Consider the following 17716-nt stretch of genomic DNA (forward strand, 5'->3'; position numbering starts at 1 on the left):
TCATTGGCATCTGCATGACTGTTCGCCCCAAGACATATATTCTGTTCTGAGGCATGTCCCCTATTTATTCCAGCCAAACATCAGAGGAAATAAAGACACAACAAACCAAAGTGAGCCCATTTGGATGGCTGGGTGGTAATTTATGGCTTCGTAAATATAGCAGCAGATTGTGATGTGGTCCAGAAGGCACTGCGGCAGTGAGCTGTTGACAGTGAGCGATTGGATACGCTTTACCCTCCTATTATTCAAAAATGCATCCCGTTTGCTGTATCAGCTCAGCCTGTACCCCTTGGGTCTGTGATGATGTGGCATAATCATGTTATGTTACCCACAATTCTTTGCACACTTTACAGGCCAACATGAGCTGTGGGGAATATGGTGTGTTTATTCATTTGTGTCCCTTGTGAAGTGTAACCTTATTGGGTATCTTACATGTGGTTTTATTGGATAACAGATAGGTCTGTTGAGTAGGCTGGCTTAAAAGCCTTCATTTTTCATTTCATTAAAAGTTCTGAAACTGGAGTTAAGAGTTTACAGTCAGTATTGGTGTTCCTGTAGCTCAGTGGGCACAGCATTGTGTACAGCATAGAGCAAACATTTTTGGGTTTGATTCCCGGGAAAGCCCATCACAATCTAATGAACAAAATAACCTTGAAAGTAGCTTTGGATCAAATTATCTGCAAAATTATATGGATGTAAATGGAACTTAATATCATATTAATAGAATATGTAATGTCCTTAAAGGGTAAATTTTACAAGACTTTTTGAAAATGTCAAGTAAATCTTTGGTGTCCCCAGAGTGCATATGTGAAGTTTTAGCTCAAAATACCATATAGATAATTTATTATAGCTTGTTAAAATTGCCACTTTGTAGGTGTTATCAAAAATGTGCCGTTTTTGGGTGTGTCCATTTAAATGCAGATCTCTGCACTATGGAAGTGCTTCTAGGTTAATAAAAGCACTGGGGACCCAATTATAGCACTTAAACATTGAAAAAGTCTGATTTTCATGATTTTTCAGTGATTTATATAATTTAAAATAATTTGCTGACCTGCACGGCATTGTTCGGACACCAAAAATGTCACAAGCTGATAGTCACTGAGGGGTATGAGTCACTTACATTTGCACCTAAGACACAAATGAGGTAATACTCTTTATTCACTTATAATAATGCTTTCGGTGAGGACGAGGAGAAAAGAATGAGGAAAAAATAGGTCATAAACTCCCATTGTAGGATGGGTAATTGGAGCTCTTCAAATAGTCACTGCCAACTTCTCTTTACACCAAAAAAGACTAACTTGAATGGCTGATTGTGGTTAACAGCGGTGGCTTTTGCTATTGATGGAGCCCGGCTCGCTGTCTCCTGTTCACGAGTGAGACCCTGTCACAGCGTGTCCTGTCACGCCTGTCTTGCGCCTCCAAATGTCAATGAGAGTTAAATATTTATCTACCAAGTCCCTTTTAAAGCAAATTTATAAGAGCTCAATTGACTTTTTGTTTAATGTGGAAGAGGAGCTGAAGTAACAATGGTGGTTTTAATCTCTGCATGGTGAAAGCATGGGGAATATTTTCTGTGATGTGTAGGAAATGTGATTTTATGTGGTTGCATATTAGTGACAATGATATCTTGTGCACTGGTTGGCTATGTCAAACAGCCAATCAGAATGACCCGAGTCCCAGAAGAGATGCGCAACCCAGCCTGCATGGTCACACAGTAGGTAAGCTGGTTTAGTTGGTTGGTTGGTCTCAGCTAATGGTCACCCTGTAACCAAACTGACTTGATTGCCTGAGCTGCGAGACCAACTAAGACCAGCAAACCAGCTGGTGGCGCACTAGTTGCCCTTTTGTCATAGCTGGTAAATACATTGAAGTACTGCCAGCCAACTTTAAAGGTATGCAGTTATGTTGGATTTTAATTTAATTAAGTTATTAAAGTGTGGGGTTAAGAACTTAGGACAATGACTCTTTCTCTCTCTTTCTCTCTCTCTTTTTAATGATAGTTAAAGCATAGTCCATTAAGACGTCCATTAAGACATTGAGACGGCTCCTCTAAACAATTCCTAATCTAGCTTAGTCTGTAGGCCCAACTGTTGATTATTAACTGGGGCGATATTAAATCATGAATATGAAAACTGACATGTTTTTATGGTCTTGGTCTTGACTCGGACTCGACTGCATTTGAAAAATAAACAGACTTGGTCTCAAATCGGTCGCGACCCTAAAAAGACTCAGTCTTGACTCGGCATAGGTGGTCTCATCCCCATCACTAGTACACACTGTATATTCTATTCCATTCCCCTAACCCCAACCCTCACAGGAAACGTTTTCCTACTTCAGATTTTCAATAAACATCATTATGTGTGATTTATAAACTTGTTTCTTCATAAGAACCTCAAAATGTCCCCACAAAATTTTACTGGTATTCCTATCTTATTCCTACCAAATGTCCCCACAAATATTTACTGGTATTCCTATCTTTGTGGGTACATTTGGTCCCCACAACTTGATGATTACCAGGCACACACACAAACACAAACATAGACTTTAGAGCAGGGTCACAAACCCTGTTCCAGGAGATCTACCCACTTGCATTCTATATTTCCAATCTCGCTTTAACACACCTGGCTTTTTAGGTAGCCATGAAAAGCTTTATTAGCAGGATCAAGTGTGTTTGATTAGGGTTGAAACTCTGCAGGACAGAAGATCTCTAGGAGCAGGGTTGGTGACCAATGAGACTTTAAAGCATAATGTAGGAGCAAATACAGACTAATTTCGCTGTACACACATTCACTTTCAAAAATACAGTAATTGTACAGCTTAGTCACATTTCTTATGTCTGTGTAATATCTGTAATATATGGAATTCGCTGTTAACCTCATCTTAGCTTTAATTCTTCAAAGAAGGTGTAGAACTATTGTAAAAAGGGAAGAGTTGAACAGAGAGTTTCATTGAGTAGAGCATGGGCAGTGACTGATGTGAATTGGCCTCCTGATGGAGTCTGGAGATGTCTCTTTGGTCTCCCTACAGAAGGAAGCCAAACTGCCACTCGGCCCTCAGCTGACTCTGCCTGCAGCTATTTGCAAGACCCTCTCTAAATGTAAGAAAGCCAGAGGTGAAGGGGGGCTAATTTGACAAAGTGAAAGCAAATCATCTTAAAGAGTGAAAGTAGCATGCAAGAGAAGAATGTGTGTGTGTGTGTTCGTGTTTTTAGACTATTGTCAGGCCAGCCAGCAGGGGGCTGCATTTGGAATTCCCCAAGCATGCTTAAACGCATCTCTTTCTTTATTACTCTGTCTAACCTCAGCCCTGTTTACCAATAATCTTCTATTTACTACTCTTTTTTTTTCATTTCAACCAACTCATTGGCTTTTCATTTGGTTGTTAAATATCTTGGCTTGCTAAACTTGGGGAAAGTCACATAACTGTGGGAAAATCATGATTTTAGTAGGTATGATCTTTAAAATTTCACTTTAGCCTTGTTAAATTAAAAATCTATTCACAAGTTCACTGTGCAACATGAACAGTTTATTGTTTATAGAATAACACAAAACCTTGTACAGAGAGCATTAAACAACTGCGATGTATAAAACAGAATGCCACCAACATTTTGTCTGTGTTGGTGGCATGGAAATGCATGGGGTTTAAAAGGAACATTAAGCTGGGGAAGTAAAGGGCCTTCACAATTTAGATCTTTGAGATCATTTCATTTTACAAGTCCTTGAGAAAAAACAAGCTTTATGAGGATTGCTATTTAGCACAAACCTGTTAATAAGCCATATGTGAGGCTTTTATGGTCTGTCTTTTTGACAACATTTTGTTGGTATTTAAGGGGTTTACACGTGTTTTCTTCCAAACGACGTATAGGGGCCTGAAAGTTTTGAAGACAAGTTTTGGATAACAATGCCTTGTCATTTTGTCAAAACTATGAAAACGTGAATCTGTGACGTCATGCACATACATTAATTCTCTCTAATGCAGAGTAAAATTAAAACAACATTGCCGGCCTACAGGACTGTGTTTGTCCAAGATACTGAATTTGTATACTCTTCTACAACAAAGTTTACAAATTTGTTCCAATTCATAGTCCAGGGTCACTTGTAGAAATACACCTACCTTATCATTCGTCTAAACAAAATAGCTTGATGCTTTTGCCCTCACTCTAAAAAACAAACGGTGCTATATAGCACCAAAACAGTTGCTTTGGATCGTAACGATAGAAGAACCATTTTTAGTGCCATATAGCACCGGTGAAGAACCAGTGAAGCACCAGTGAAGCACCAGTGAAGCACCTGTGTAGAACCATATAGTGCTATGTAGAACCATATGTGGTGCTATATGGCCCCTATATGGTTCTACACTGGTGCTTCACTGGTGCTTCACTGGTGCTTCACTGGTGCTTCACTGGTTCTTCACCGGTGCTATATGGCACTAAAATGGTTCTTCTATCGTTACGATCCAAAGCAATTGTTTTGGTGCTATATAGCACCGTTTGTTTTTTTAGAGTGCTCTTAATTGTTTGTATTTACCATTCTGTAGAAAAATACTTTACTTTAATTAAAAATGTCATTAGAAATGTAACAGTGCCGAAATTTTCCCACCAATTAACCAACATACAACAAACCTGGTAAAATCTGTATAACATTATGAATGCCCGTGCAGCCGTACGCATTTTACATTCACAAATTAGCTCCAGTTGTTTGAATGCAGTGCATGCATCAAATTGCTTATGAATGCCTGTGCAGCCGTGAGCCTTTAACTTTTGAATTAGTGGCAAAGCAAGGGTATTGTTTGAATGCAGTACTTGCATTGGGTTTGTCCATAGGACTGTATCTTATAACTTTCTAGATATGGAACTAGCCTATTCCATAACTGATTCTTGCTATTGGACTTGGTTATGTTCTGTGTTTTTTTATTTAATGGAGAATTTTGAATGTTTTTGTGATTTGCATTAACCCTTGTGTTGTTGGGGCCATTTTTGACCAATTTTTTTTTTTTTTTTTTCTTAATTTGGCCATAACTTTTTTCTGTTTCAGCCAATGGAATGATTTTTGGTGAAAAATCTTATATTTACACATATTTAAGAAAATGCTTTGAAATTTTTCAAAAACTAATATAACAATATACCGTGGGCAAATTTACTACCCTTTCATGTTGTTAGTGGCCAAAAAAGGCCATTAAAAATATATACATTTTATATATAACTCAATGTACAAACCAGAAATTAAGCTTTTTTTGTTTTTTTACACAGGCCTACTAAAGGGTTAATGGTGTCACATGGTGCTCAAGAGTAAAAATGACAAATTTGACCTCTTTGCAAAAGGAAAAACCACCAACAATCAAGAATGCATCACTCTAAAAAAACAAACGGTGCTATAGCACCAAAACTGTTGCTTTGGATCGTAACCATAGAAGAACCATTTTTAGTGCCATATAGCACCAGTGAAGCACCAGTGTAGAACCATATGTGGTGCTATAGTGGTTCTACACTGGTGCTTCACTGGTGCTTCACCGGTGCTATATGGCACTAAAAACGGTTCTTCTATGGTTACGATCCAAAGCAACAGTTTTGGTGCTATATAGCACCGTTTGTTTTTTTAGAGTGATGATAATAAGGTGTCATGGCTCTGCAATAAAAAAGATTGTTATAATGGAAGTCAATGGGGCAAAAATGGCCACAAACCATAAATGATGGAGAAAAAAATAAAATCTGATGCTGCACAAAAACTAAAAATGCATCAAAACCAATGTTTTTACTAATCTTTGACATCGCCAAGACTGTAAAAAAATCCATGCCACAATCAATTTTTATATTGACAATCTGTAATTTTGTGTGTTTTTTTCCCCAAATCAGTGACACCACTTATGAACTTGGTTTGAACTTGGAGTTAAAATCATGGAATATTTGGAAACATTTGATAGTTTTGATCAGTACTGAGGTTGATTAACAGATTTATGAAAAAAATTGAAAAAATATTCATCCGATACATTTTTACAACAGTTTAATTTAGTGGACTTTTTTGGCCACTAACAACACGAAAGGGTAGTGAATTTGAACAATGCACAAGGGTTAAGCATAAAGGGTAGTCACAGAAATATATGGGAACGTCTAGAATTTCTATAATTTGTTTTGTAATATTAGAAATGTCATTAAATAATTTTGAATGAGTAACACAATAATATACCACATATTATTTGTGTAAATGTGTTATTGCCCAGCGTTGCATGTGGGGTTAAATACTGGTAAATAGAAGCATTATAATTCATCATGTTGGAGGGCAGAGTTGGAGGCTGTGGGAGCCAGACAGCCTGTGAATATATAAAAGCAATGAGTGCAGCTCAGGACTGCACTTCACCACCAGACCATGGCTAATGGGAGTTTAACAAGGTATTAAAACATAGAGCATAGACCATTATTTAGACTCCAACCTGACAGACATTCAGAAGAACAAGCTGAAACAAATCAGCTGAGAGAAGGATTGTCAGGCATTCATTCATCACATGAACGATGTTTCTGTTGTGCCTAAGTGTCTTTCCCGATTGTTTATTTGTCAAGCAATTTTAATGTTTAGCTCGGCTCACCTCTCTTAATCTTCAAATCCAGAATGGCTCCCCGAGCAGCCTGCTCAGGGCTGAGATGAGCCCTGCCTGCTGGCATGATCAAAGACTAGTTTTATCCTCTTGAGGGGTGTAGGTTACAATACCATTCACTTTACGGGTGGTCAAAGGGTCAGATGTACTTGCAACCACAAAGGAGATAAAACCTAAGAGTAGCAAGCCCAGGGTCAACAGATAGGGTATGATGTATGAGGCGAGTGGGGACGATATCATGTCCAATGCTTTCATGGACCACCACGACTCTACGACCACTTATCTGAATGTCCATGTGGTGGCTTGAAACCAGAGCTCAGTGATAGGATCAAAAAGTGAGCGACTTTTGAGATTAGTACTCAGAGTCAGAAACTCAATGTCTTTGTAATGTAACTCTTTTGGTAAAAGGATGGCACAAGCAACACCACGGCTGTGGATTTGGTTTCCAGAAAAAATGTAAAGCCTGAATTTATTGTAGGTTGCTTTGTTTACACTCTTAAAACGAATGTGTTAAAACAACACACCTAGACACATCTGTGTTATTTTTTGAACAACACACTTTGTGTTGTTTTAACACATCTTGTCTTGTCTTGTTTTTATTTGTTTGAACACAAAATCAACACGAAATGACATGTGTAATGTAATAAAATAATATGATGTAATAAAATAATACATATTGTGTTAAATAGGATAACACAAAACAATAACAAAGAGAAACAAAGGGTCAAACTGCCTGGCTATGAAGTAGCTTCATGCTTGTTTATGTAATTTGTTTCATGCCAATAAAAATGAACGTGAGAGAAAGAAAATTATGTGTGAGCAGGCAATATTTACTTTACGTTGCTTTGTTATATGGTGTGAGATGCCTGAAAGTGTGTCTTATGGCGCTTTTCCATTGCATAGTACCCCACGGTTTGGTTTAGTTTGGGTCGGGTCAGCTTATTTTTGGGAGCTTTTCCATTAGGTGCAGAACGTGGTACCCGATACTTTTTTCGTAACACCTCGGTTGGGGTTCCAAGTGACCCGTGCTGATACCAAACGTGACGCGAAAACACTGTAGATCAGTGATTGGTCTGAGAGAATCGTCACTACCAGCGTCATCGTTATAATGTAAAGATTAGCTTTATCTCAAGTAAACATGTTGTCATTTGTGCTCTGCTAAGTTCCCAAACTCGCTTTTAGCGATAAAAACATCCACAGTTTGAGAATCAGGAACACCATAACAGTTTTTTCCAAACTTGCAGTTTGTGGCGGAACATTCGCGACAAGCACGTCAGCATTTTATGCTTAAATGCAACTTCAATGACGCTCAGCGGAGCGCATCCACTGACGCCACTGGTGTTTGAACAGAAACTGTCATGTGAGACAGAGGTAGTGATAAACGCGATGTGCAAATTCTATTTGTGGTGGCCAATTAAAATTTTGTGGCGGACTGAGAAATAAATAAATGTATGGGAATGTACAACGACGCTCTCATTTGTATGATGTCACAATAGTATGCAGCGCAAATATAATGACACGCCTATAATCCCTCCCACTACGAAGTGATACTAAACTCGATGGAAAAGCTAACCACGCCAAAGTGAGGTGAGCTGACCCGACCCAAACTAAACTAAACCGTGGGGTACTATGCAATGGAAAAGTGCCATTACACAAAGTGTGTAAAAGTTGGCAACCATGCCAATATTCTAACTATACAGATACTTAAGACTATACAGATAACCGCATCCAGATTGCTCTTTAAAAATGAAGTCTAGACTTCCGGACCAAGAAGCTGTCAATTCAAATCTCACTAGCCAATGAAAATAAAGTGCTGTTAAGTCCCACCCACACAAGAGGTTTGTGCCAGAATGATAAACATAAAGATGCATAAATTAACGTAAAAAGCTTAAATTAAAATGCTGAAAGTGCTGAAAGCACTGTTAGAAAATAATTTCTTATTTCTAAAAAAGATTTCTTCTTTTTTTGTTATCAGAATGTTTTTCTCTTGTCTCATTGTATATTTTTGTTCTTTTTTGAAAGTTTGCTTTTAGTTTTATTAGCACAAATCTGATTCTATACTTGTTGGCATTACAGTTGCATATCTCTTCACCATGTTCTTTAGTTTGTCTCGACTGTTGAATTCTTAAAAAGTTGGTAATTTTTACATCAAGGATGCTTTATTATTTAATTTTTTTTTTCAATAGCTGTCATTTATTCCTTTTATGCATCATGATTGGAATCAGTGTGTGCACTATATTTGTCCCAAAATGCTGTTGAGATTTGACTTAAATATGAACTTTTATGAAGAGGCCAAGTCTCGCCATTACGGTACAGAAATGATAGAGTACAACGAACCACAAATGCTGTATCTTTTTCTTGATTATTGTATTTGGAGTGTCAGTGTTGCCACTCCTTATCCCCAGGCTCTCTCTGGTCATTGCGGTAAGTGAAGAAAGAAGCTTCAGAACAAATTACTGCTTGTTCCTCCAACCTCTCCACTCCTGCAATTTTTATATTTCCACACATGGGGGAAAAAATACCCAAAACAACAATATTTAGGCTGCAATTACTGGAGAGTAAAATTCTATGTCTGACAGCGATTGAAAGATGATGGTTTTGAATGGTCAAACACGGCACTCAGAAGATTCTTCTTCTTCAGACCGCTTCGCTAAAAATAAAGTGAGCCGGCCTGCTTGCTCGCTGCAAACAAGGACACAATGGAGGCTCGCTGTGAGGTCTACATTAATGCTCTTCAGCCAGTATAAATCAGATGGTAATAGGATGCAGAGTGTTTACTGCTCAAGTAAATTTCTGAGCTTTCATGTACAATAAATAAACATTGACGTTTAAAAGACTACAGGAACGAAATAAATGAGCACGTAGGTGTGTGTTTGTGTCTGTGTTTGTGTGTAATTGATAGATCACAGTGAAAGTCCTTTACCAGCAGACTCCCAGGTGCCTCCTCTCCCACAAATGATCTTCCTCTTACCTAAAGCCTGTAGGGCTAAAGCCCTCCTGCGGTGGTATTTTACACAGGTACTGTTTTTCCAGACAGAAACAGCATGTCATAGTCGTCCTCTCTACATCAAAAAACACTCAATTTTAATTCAAGTATGCTTTATTGGCATGACAAATGTTTTGTTGCAAAGGATTTACATACAAATACACAAAAAGGCAGTGCACATCAACAAAGAAATAGTAAACGAATATAAACGAAAAATATACATGTCATTGGCAAATAAGGATAATACCAGTTTTGTAATTTGAGAGAGAAATGTGACATGAATTTCTTTTCCTTTGCATCTCTCTGTTTAAAAATCATGAGCATCAATTGATCCTTAGATGACCTGAAGATAAACAGATTTGTCTAGCCGTCCATAAAGAATGTCTCGAGCCCTAAAAACCCTATATGGACAACAAAAAGATAAGGATGAGGTTTATATGATTACTATAACATTGTTTTTGACTTAGATGAAAACAGCATTTATTGCATATATGTAATTTCCTTTCAAATAGATGTGGACTGTGGACTTTTTTTCTGTTAAGTGAAGCACCATGAATTGCATGTGCTCATGACCCACCTGAGACCTTCTCAAGTGGACGTAACATTTTTAAATATATTGTTTTCATTTATTATATTATTCTATTTATACTTGGTCTGTTTGGTCTTTTTTCGCTGTTATATACACCAAAGGTAAGAAAAACTTTACAGCCTCTTTACTGAATGTATTCAAACAATTCCATCATAGGGATAAGGCACTTAAGATTTTATGGTTCAACTCAGATGGCTTTTAAGAGGAGACGGATGATGACGCTTGATCCTAGATTAAGAAGTCATTATCTAGTCTTATCAGATGGTGCAGCATTGTTTAATACAAATCCAAAGTCTTTTTTCTTGTCTCATAGCTAAGCCACCCTCATGCACCCACACAGACTTACACATGCACGCTTGATTATTTGCACTATGCTGACACTCTTTTGAAGTCCAGAAAACACTGACATAGTGCAAGAGAGATGCTCTTTCAGCAGCCTTGGTTCCAGCAGTATTTTTCTCATTTATATTTTTTTGCAGAGGGATTACAGATAATCTAAACCATGAACTAAACCAATCAGCTCTGAAATTAATCACAACACTACAAACTTTTTTAGTAGATTTTTTTATCTTAGAAAAAGACTTGGTATAAGATTGTGTACTTGGGCAACAATCTACTCATCCCATGAATAATTCCATCACATTCAACAGCAATAAAACATATCTGACGTCATTGGTTTTTAATAAGTTTGAGGGCACAAGCAATGTTGTATAGGCAGTTGTGCTATGCTCTGAGAAAACCTTTTTTCAGTATTATAGATAGTTAGTTCTTTAGCGAAAATGTGGCTATTTAACACTTTTTAGATAACATTGTGACTTCTATAGAAGCTTATCCTAACAGTCTCATTGCTTATAACACCGATTGTTTCAAACGTATTTCTCTAGAAGCAAAAATGAATAGGATTTTTACTTTAGAAACTTGAGTTCGTGTTTACGTTTTATGTCTTGAAGCCAAAGATGATATCAAGAATGTATTCTCCAGGGTATAGGGTGAAGTCAAGAGGTCAGTATTGTAAGGCATTTTTATAATTTCCTAAACTTTTTTGGGTTTTAGTGACACAGTCAAACAAATAGTTGGTGCAACTGCCACTCAGGAATATATTGACTTATGATTTATGAGCCTTCAATAGTCAACATTCTGGTCTGGATACCACAGTTATTTAGTTAAAAATCCAGAGCCATACAGTATATTATTGACAATACAGTATAGCTGCATTGGGTGCTGAGTAGAATTTAGTTTTCATAAGATTTATAGCCTTATACCAATCACCACAAAATGAATGATTCCTTACAAACCTGATGTTATCACATACATTCCACATGATCTGTGCTGTCTGTTTCCTCATAAATCATTAAAACCTAGCAGACTAAAGTTGAGATCTCTATCATTTTTTGGAGATGTGCTTTAACTGACCATCACACATTATGGTTTCAGTGTTCTCTCTGTTATTAAAACCCAGCATGGGGTAAATTAAGAGCAGATAAAGGCATAGTTCTCCTCAGCTGGGGCTGCCGCTGGAAATACACTGCTCCACAACATGCAAACAAATATAAAACAAATGATATACAGCCACGTAAAGAAAGGGGAAACAAATGCTTGCAAATATCAGGTTAGACGTTGAGGTATGACCTCAGTGCCTATTGCATTATTTTGGTTCAATTGTGTAAAAAGTTGGCACGTATGACCATTGAAACCAGCTTTGACAAAGCTAACCTAAATAGATAAAGATGCATGTTTTAAGAGCCAGTGCCATTGAAATCCTGATGTTTCGCTTTTTTTCTTTTTATGGTATTCCAAAATACAGAAATGGTCCAATAGCATCTGTGATTAGAAGTTAAGAACTGGATGGCATAGACAGCCTCATTTTTGGAAAGACATCTATGTGTGAGCCCTGTTTTTATTTACCATACCGCATATACAGTACACCCATATGTCAGCATATGAGCGTTGCTTCATGATATGGTGTGGATTCATGTTGAGCCCACTCCATTCAGTGCAGTTAGGGCACGGTTTTATAAACAGGAAAAGAAATATTGGCACACAAATATGCGGTAAATAATAACACTGTAGTCAAAGCAAAGCTCATCTTCCAGTGGGGCTTGCTGCGGTTGGCTTTGAGAAGCAGCCCCCAGCCAACGTTTGCTAAAACATCTGACAACAGTTTTTCTAAGGGCTTGTTTTAAAATGAGGCTAAAACCTAATGGATTGTAAAGGCGCAGTTTAACTCACTGAATGATTCTATTCACATGTAGATTTCCTTTGAGCTATTTGTCATATGGTGGACATAGTATAGAACGCAGTAAACTTGGCCACCGTTGTTCATTAGCCAAATTTGAACCCCCTGAAAAACAAAACAAATTGTAAGATGCTTTTAATCAGAAAGCTCTTTAAATAGTTTTTTAATGCTTTGGCTCAAACCCTCTTTTACAGGACATTTTGAAAAATCAAGTAGAGATCTTTTAATAAATCAGCAAGCACTGAAAACAAACATACAACTGTACTGTAATGCTCACATTCACGCATCAGTAGACAGGGCTCTTCTCCTGATAGGACTTTGGAGCCGATGTGAAGTGGTCACTAACAGCTGTCCTCTCTCTGGTTATCTCATCTCATATACAGGGAGGAGAAGCTCTTATTTGGATAGTGTTAAAACAAAGTACTTCCAAATAGATGTCATAAACCATTCCAGCAAACACTTAGGAGCTTCTGTACATGTAGGTATTATACCCCAAGCCTCACTAAACATGAGCTGAGCTTTTGCTGAACACGTTAATGACAGCAGAATATTTGAAACAAGACCTGACGTGAACGCGCTTCATTATACAGTACAGCGTACAGTATCATAAATCACCCCCTCAGCCCATTCACAACTTTTCAGTTTTAGATTGAACAGATAAACTTTCTCCACAGCGTGTGTTTACTTGCTCTGGCCATTCGTTTAAAGAGTGTTTCTCATTTCAATGAACTCTGTGATCTCCGTGCCTGCGCTCATCTGTTTGTCCGACAGTGATGAGCGCTGATACCCTAAATCGCCCGCAGATGCTCGTCGCTTATTGGTGGAAATCCAACCCCCACCCTTTGCCCATCAGCCGGTGCCACTATCGCCTTGTAGTATACACACGCGCGCACACACGCGCACACGCACTCGCTGACTGTCATTGCTCAGCATTCACCAGCGCGCTCCCGGACGCTACCTGTACTCGCGAACACGAGCGGTGTGCTTCGCCCTGATGCACCCGGTGGATTTAACTTGAGTGAAAGTGCTTTTAAAACAATTAGCAATGATTGTTTATTGCATTGCATGGATTTGTGGATTGTTCCAGTGCCAGTTTTTGAAGAGGTAACAGGAAAGGTGCACGCATGTCCATATGGATTGCATTGTTTTATTGCTCTGGACTTTACAGGTCCCGCTTGTGAACGGCACTTCAATGAGATTGCTGGTCAGCGTGTCGTTTGGGAACTTTGTCAAGGCAGGTGACATGCTGAAATCATTCGTTTATTAGATGCATATAACTAAGTCTCGTTTGGTTATTATTCACAAGTTGATGTTTGCTGTGATTTTGCAGGCTCTGCTGTTGTGTTGCCTTCAGTCTGTGTCATTAAGCGGTGTCACCGGCGGTCTCTATCACGGTCTGTGTCTTAACGTATTGACGTTACTTTTTATTTATTTTCTTAATGATGACAAGCGATTTACTGCTGCTGGGACGTACGCAACTTGCTGGTAAAAAGTTGCTGTATAATTTGGCAAACTGTTTTGCCTTGAAGCATACCTGTAACCAGACATCTATAAATACCTCCCTAAAGCATGCTACACAAAAAAAGTTTTATGCTATAAATGTACTTCCAGCTTGTGAGGATCCTATCCCTGTAATGGAGCATAATACTGTATGGACGTGTGCATTAAAGGCATTACTTAAAGCTGCCGCCAGAGCAAATTATAGTTATTTTTCCTATTTATTTATATTTTTTCATCTGTTTTATATTAACCCAAACATAAATGTGGACAAATTTTCTTTGAAATGGACAAAAATAGTTATTTTTCCTGAAGTTAGAACCGTTTTGCTTACATATTCAGATATGCTTAACAGACAGATTAAAAAGTCAATTTATAAAACATTAATAAATGATATTACGAATACATATACTTATCCCTTATTATCATATATCAATTACTTTTTGACTGCATATGCCTAACTTAAATTTGTTCAGTGTATTTTTTCTGGAGTGTAATAACTTTACTGTTATTTTAATAGGGTGAAAAATAAGTAATAGTAAAGAATGAGTAGTTGTGTCAAAACATTTAACTGGTAAACTATTTACATTAATGCATTTGGCAGATACTTACCCAAAGTGACTTATAGTGAATTCAAGCTATACATTTATTATCACTATGTGTGTTTTCTGGAAATCAAACCCTTAGCCTTTTGCACTGCTATCACATTTCTCTACTAACTGAGCTACAGGAACATGCATACTCTGACATTTTACATTGTGTTTTTTCCCAGATTATGATATTGCAACACCAGTGGAAGTAGACTCACTCGGCAGCTACATTTCTCATGATGTGTCAAGGCAAAGTCGGAGCAGGAGATCCCTGTCTGAAGCTGGTGGTCAAGTGCACTATCACGTTTCTGCATTCGGAAAGGACTTACAGCTAGATCTGCAGCCGTCCCGTGTGCTGGCTGATGGGTTTACTATACAAACACTGAGTGCAGAGGGCATCAACACAGCAATCCCTGACCCTGCTTTTCATAAATGTCTATACCAAGGTTCCATACGCAACCATTCAGAGTCCTCTGTGGCCATATCCACCTGCACAGGCCTGGTAAGTGTTTCTTTTATAATCTCTCTTTGGCTACACTAAAGTTGCACTGACAAAAAAACACATCATATATCTAAAAATGAGAAAACATGTTCACTGGAGCTCTTAAGCAAACCGAAGCGTAGACATGCTGGAGCGTCAAGCTCTGCTTGACAAATCTTGATCTCACTGTTTTTCTATAGAGAGAATCACATGTCTCACCTTGGATGGTAGACTACTGTAAAACCATATCCAGAGTTCTGCCTTCCTGTCTCCCTTGTTCCTTACAATTATAGATGCAGTGAGGTTTCAGGCACTTTGCTGGCAGTGCTAATCTTTGCATTGTCCTTTTCATTAGCGCTAGCTTCTCCACAATAAAACAGCAGTGACCCATTCTTTAAAGATGGTGTGACAACACAATGTGATTTGGAAGCAATTGCTTTTGAATAGACTCCTACGTCTCTTTGATCTACTCCCCCATCTTTTAAAAGCTCTTTTCTAAAGGATGGCCCAAGCTATAGGTGATTCTCACAGCAGTCTAATGATGCCCCTATTTTACATATACAGGACACCAAACAGGACCTTCGTGTCCTTTCGGATTTTGTGCTTAAATGTAAAAAGGAAAAGGGATATGTCCAAGTAAAAAGGGGTCTCACTTTCTCTTTCAACCTCACTTTCTTTTCCCTTTCTTTGTTGGAATGAGAAAGAACGAGTCACGGAGGACTTTAACCCTTCCATGTCATCTCCACAGGATGAGGAGCTTTGGATTAAGTACAAATGAGAATCTATTCATCCCTCGGCTGGGCTGTTCTGAAAAGCCGAGGAGGAGAGAGAGAGTGAGACAGAAAGGTTATGTGTGGTGAGAACCCAAATGCAGAAGTAAAATAAATGCTTCTGTGGATAAAAAACCCAAAAGCCAGTACATTCAAAGGTAGTCCTGTCCATTAAGTTACTGAGTCGATGAAAGCCTGATTTGCTTGGTCTAGTCCTCTTACTCTCTGTTAAACAGTGTACAGCATACCAGATGGAGAGGGATTCTGTTGTTAATTGAAGAACGGGCAGTCTTGGCCTTTGAATCAGGAACAGGGGGATTTACTCTTTAAATCCTGCTTCATTTAAGTTTTTAATTACTGTGCTCTCTGCGCCCTTCAGCTGCTATTATCACTTGCTTCGAATGGATTCTCTGACCTCAGATTTTACTGCCTGATCAAACAAGAACTTTGCTCCCGTTTAATTCCGGTGCTGAGGTTTTAAGTCGTCCTGGTGCATTTCTACCCTGAAACAACAAATCTGATGATCATAATGCAGTGGATTAGTTGGTGTATTCATTTATATAGAGATTCTTTAGGTGGGCAACATCTATGATAGCAACAGGAATGATTACAATTTTTCAAATAGCAGGTGGAGCTTCTGAAGTTTGGTGTGATGTGGGCTGTGGTTTCCTGTTTAGAGGTTAGAGTGACAGAACTTCGACCGTATGAAACTTTGGGTCGGCTTTGCAAGTTCAGAGTTGCCTTACTAGCCTGTAGGCATAAGTAAATTCACATCTTTCACAGCCTTTCCTGGGTCAGCCTTCCTTATGGGTGTTGACAAGTTTAAGCCCACCCCACTTTGAATTGTACAATTCTGCTTTTCAGATGCATTTTGACTGACTGGGCCACCAAACCAGCCAGAATTGGATGCATTATGACAATGAAAGACTATTATAAAACATGCATTGTTAAGGGAAGATTTTTTAGTATTTTGCATTTACCATGTTATAAACAATTGTTATTTTGCGTTAGTTTGATGTGAAATCGCGGATACACTTTATAATAACAATCCATGAATCATAATTGAACTTAGACCTAAATTAATTCTAACTTGAATATAAACTAATTGGGACAGATTCCTAGACAGGGTTTAGATTAATCTAGAACTAGGCCTTAGTTATATTATAAAATCGAAATAGTTTTTACAAATAAACTTTACAAAAGTGTGCATCTTGAGACAAAACAATGGCTTAACAACGTATATATGTTAAGAGATTTCATTACACGGTTTTTTAAATTAAGGCAGCTTAAACATTAATTTTAGTTTAGTACTAGGATAAACCCTGTCTGGGAAGCTGCACGACCTAATCACAAAATAATAAAGAATCATCATTAGTGTAATAATTAACAGGTATAAAACTAAGGTGGATGTTATTCATGTATGAATTAGTAGTAAATAATGACTCTTCATTAGTTTGTGATTAGTACATGCCTTAACTCATCATTAGTTTATATTTAAGTAAGACTTAATTTAGATCTTGGTTCATTACGGTTCATGGACTGTTATTGTAAAGTGTTTCCAAAATTGATGAACTTAGTGTAATGTGTAATTTATTAACTCATCCTCTGACCAGCATGCACATTTATTTATTAAAGTAGGTTCAATCTCAGACAAAAAGGTACCAAAGGTGTCATGGGGCAGTACCTTTTCCAAAGTTTTTTAAAAGGTGCATATTGGTACCTCAAATGTATATTTGTACCAAAATGGTAATTAGGATCTTTTTAAAAGGTACCATCCCAGTAACAACGTTTGTAAATTCTTTCTGAGGGTGTAATGAACCAGTTGACTTCACTAGTTCTTTATCTGTTCATGTTAGTCAACATCGTTTGTTAACAATCAGCATGTTTGCTAAGGTAACAATGGATTGACTAAATTGCCATAGATAACAAATGTTTCCAGTAAATTATCTCATGTATATCACATAGATGAAAACCATTTC

General features: G+C 37.8%; 1 protein-coding gene across 3 annotated transcripts in view; it reads left to right on the forward strand.

Moving 5' to 3' along the window:
- The first annotated feature begins 13204 nt into the window (after positions 1-13204).
- adamts18 (ADAM metallopeptidase with thrombospondin type 1 motif, 18) overlaps positions 13205-17716 on the forward strand; it is a 67229-nt gene continuing 62717 nt past the window's right edge. For 2 of the 3 annotated variants that reach the window (XM_065289307.1, XM_065289309.1), the window contains exons 1-3: positions 13205-13633; positions 13730-13793; positions 14669-14988. In XM_065289307.1, the coding sequence (XP_065145379.1) occupies positions 13532-13633; positions 13730-13793; positions 14669-14988 (486 nt within the window). In that variant the 5' untranslated portion in view covers positions 13205-13531. Of the gene's footprint in view, positions 13634-13729; positions 13794-14668; positions 14989-17716 lie in introns of those variants that run through there. The other variant, XM_065289310.1, reaches the window with a different exon arrangement.

This window comes from Paramisgurnus dabryanus, chromosome 2, assembly GCF_030506205.2.
Source record: "Paramisgurnus dabryanus chromosome 2, PD_genome_1.1, whole genome shotgun sequence".
NCBI classification, from domain to species: Eukaryota; Metazoa; Chordata; class Actinopteri; order Cypriniformes; family Cobitidae; genus Paramisgurnus; species Paramisgurnus dabryanus.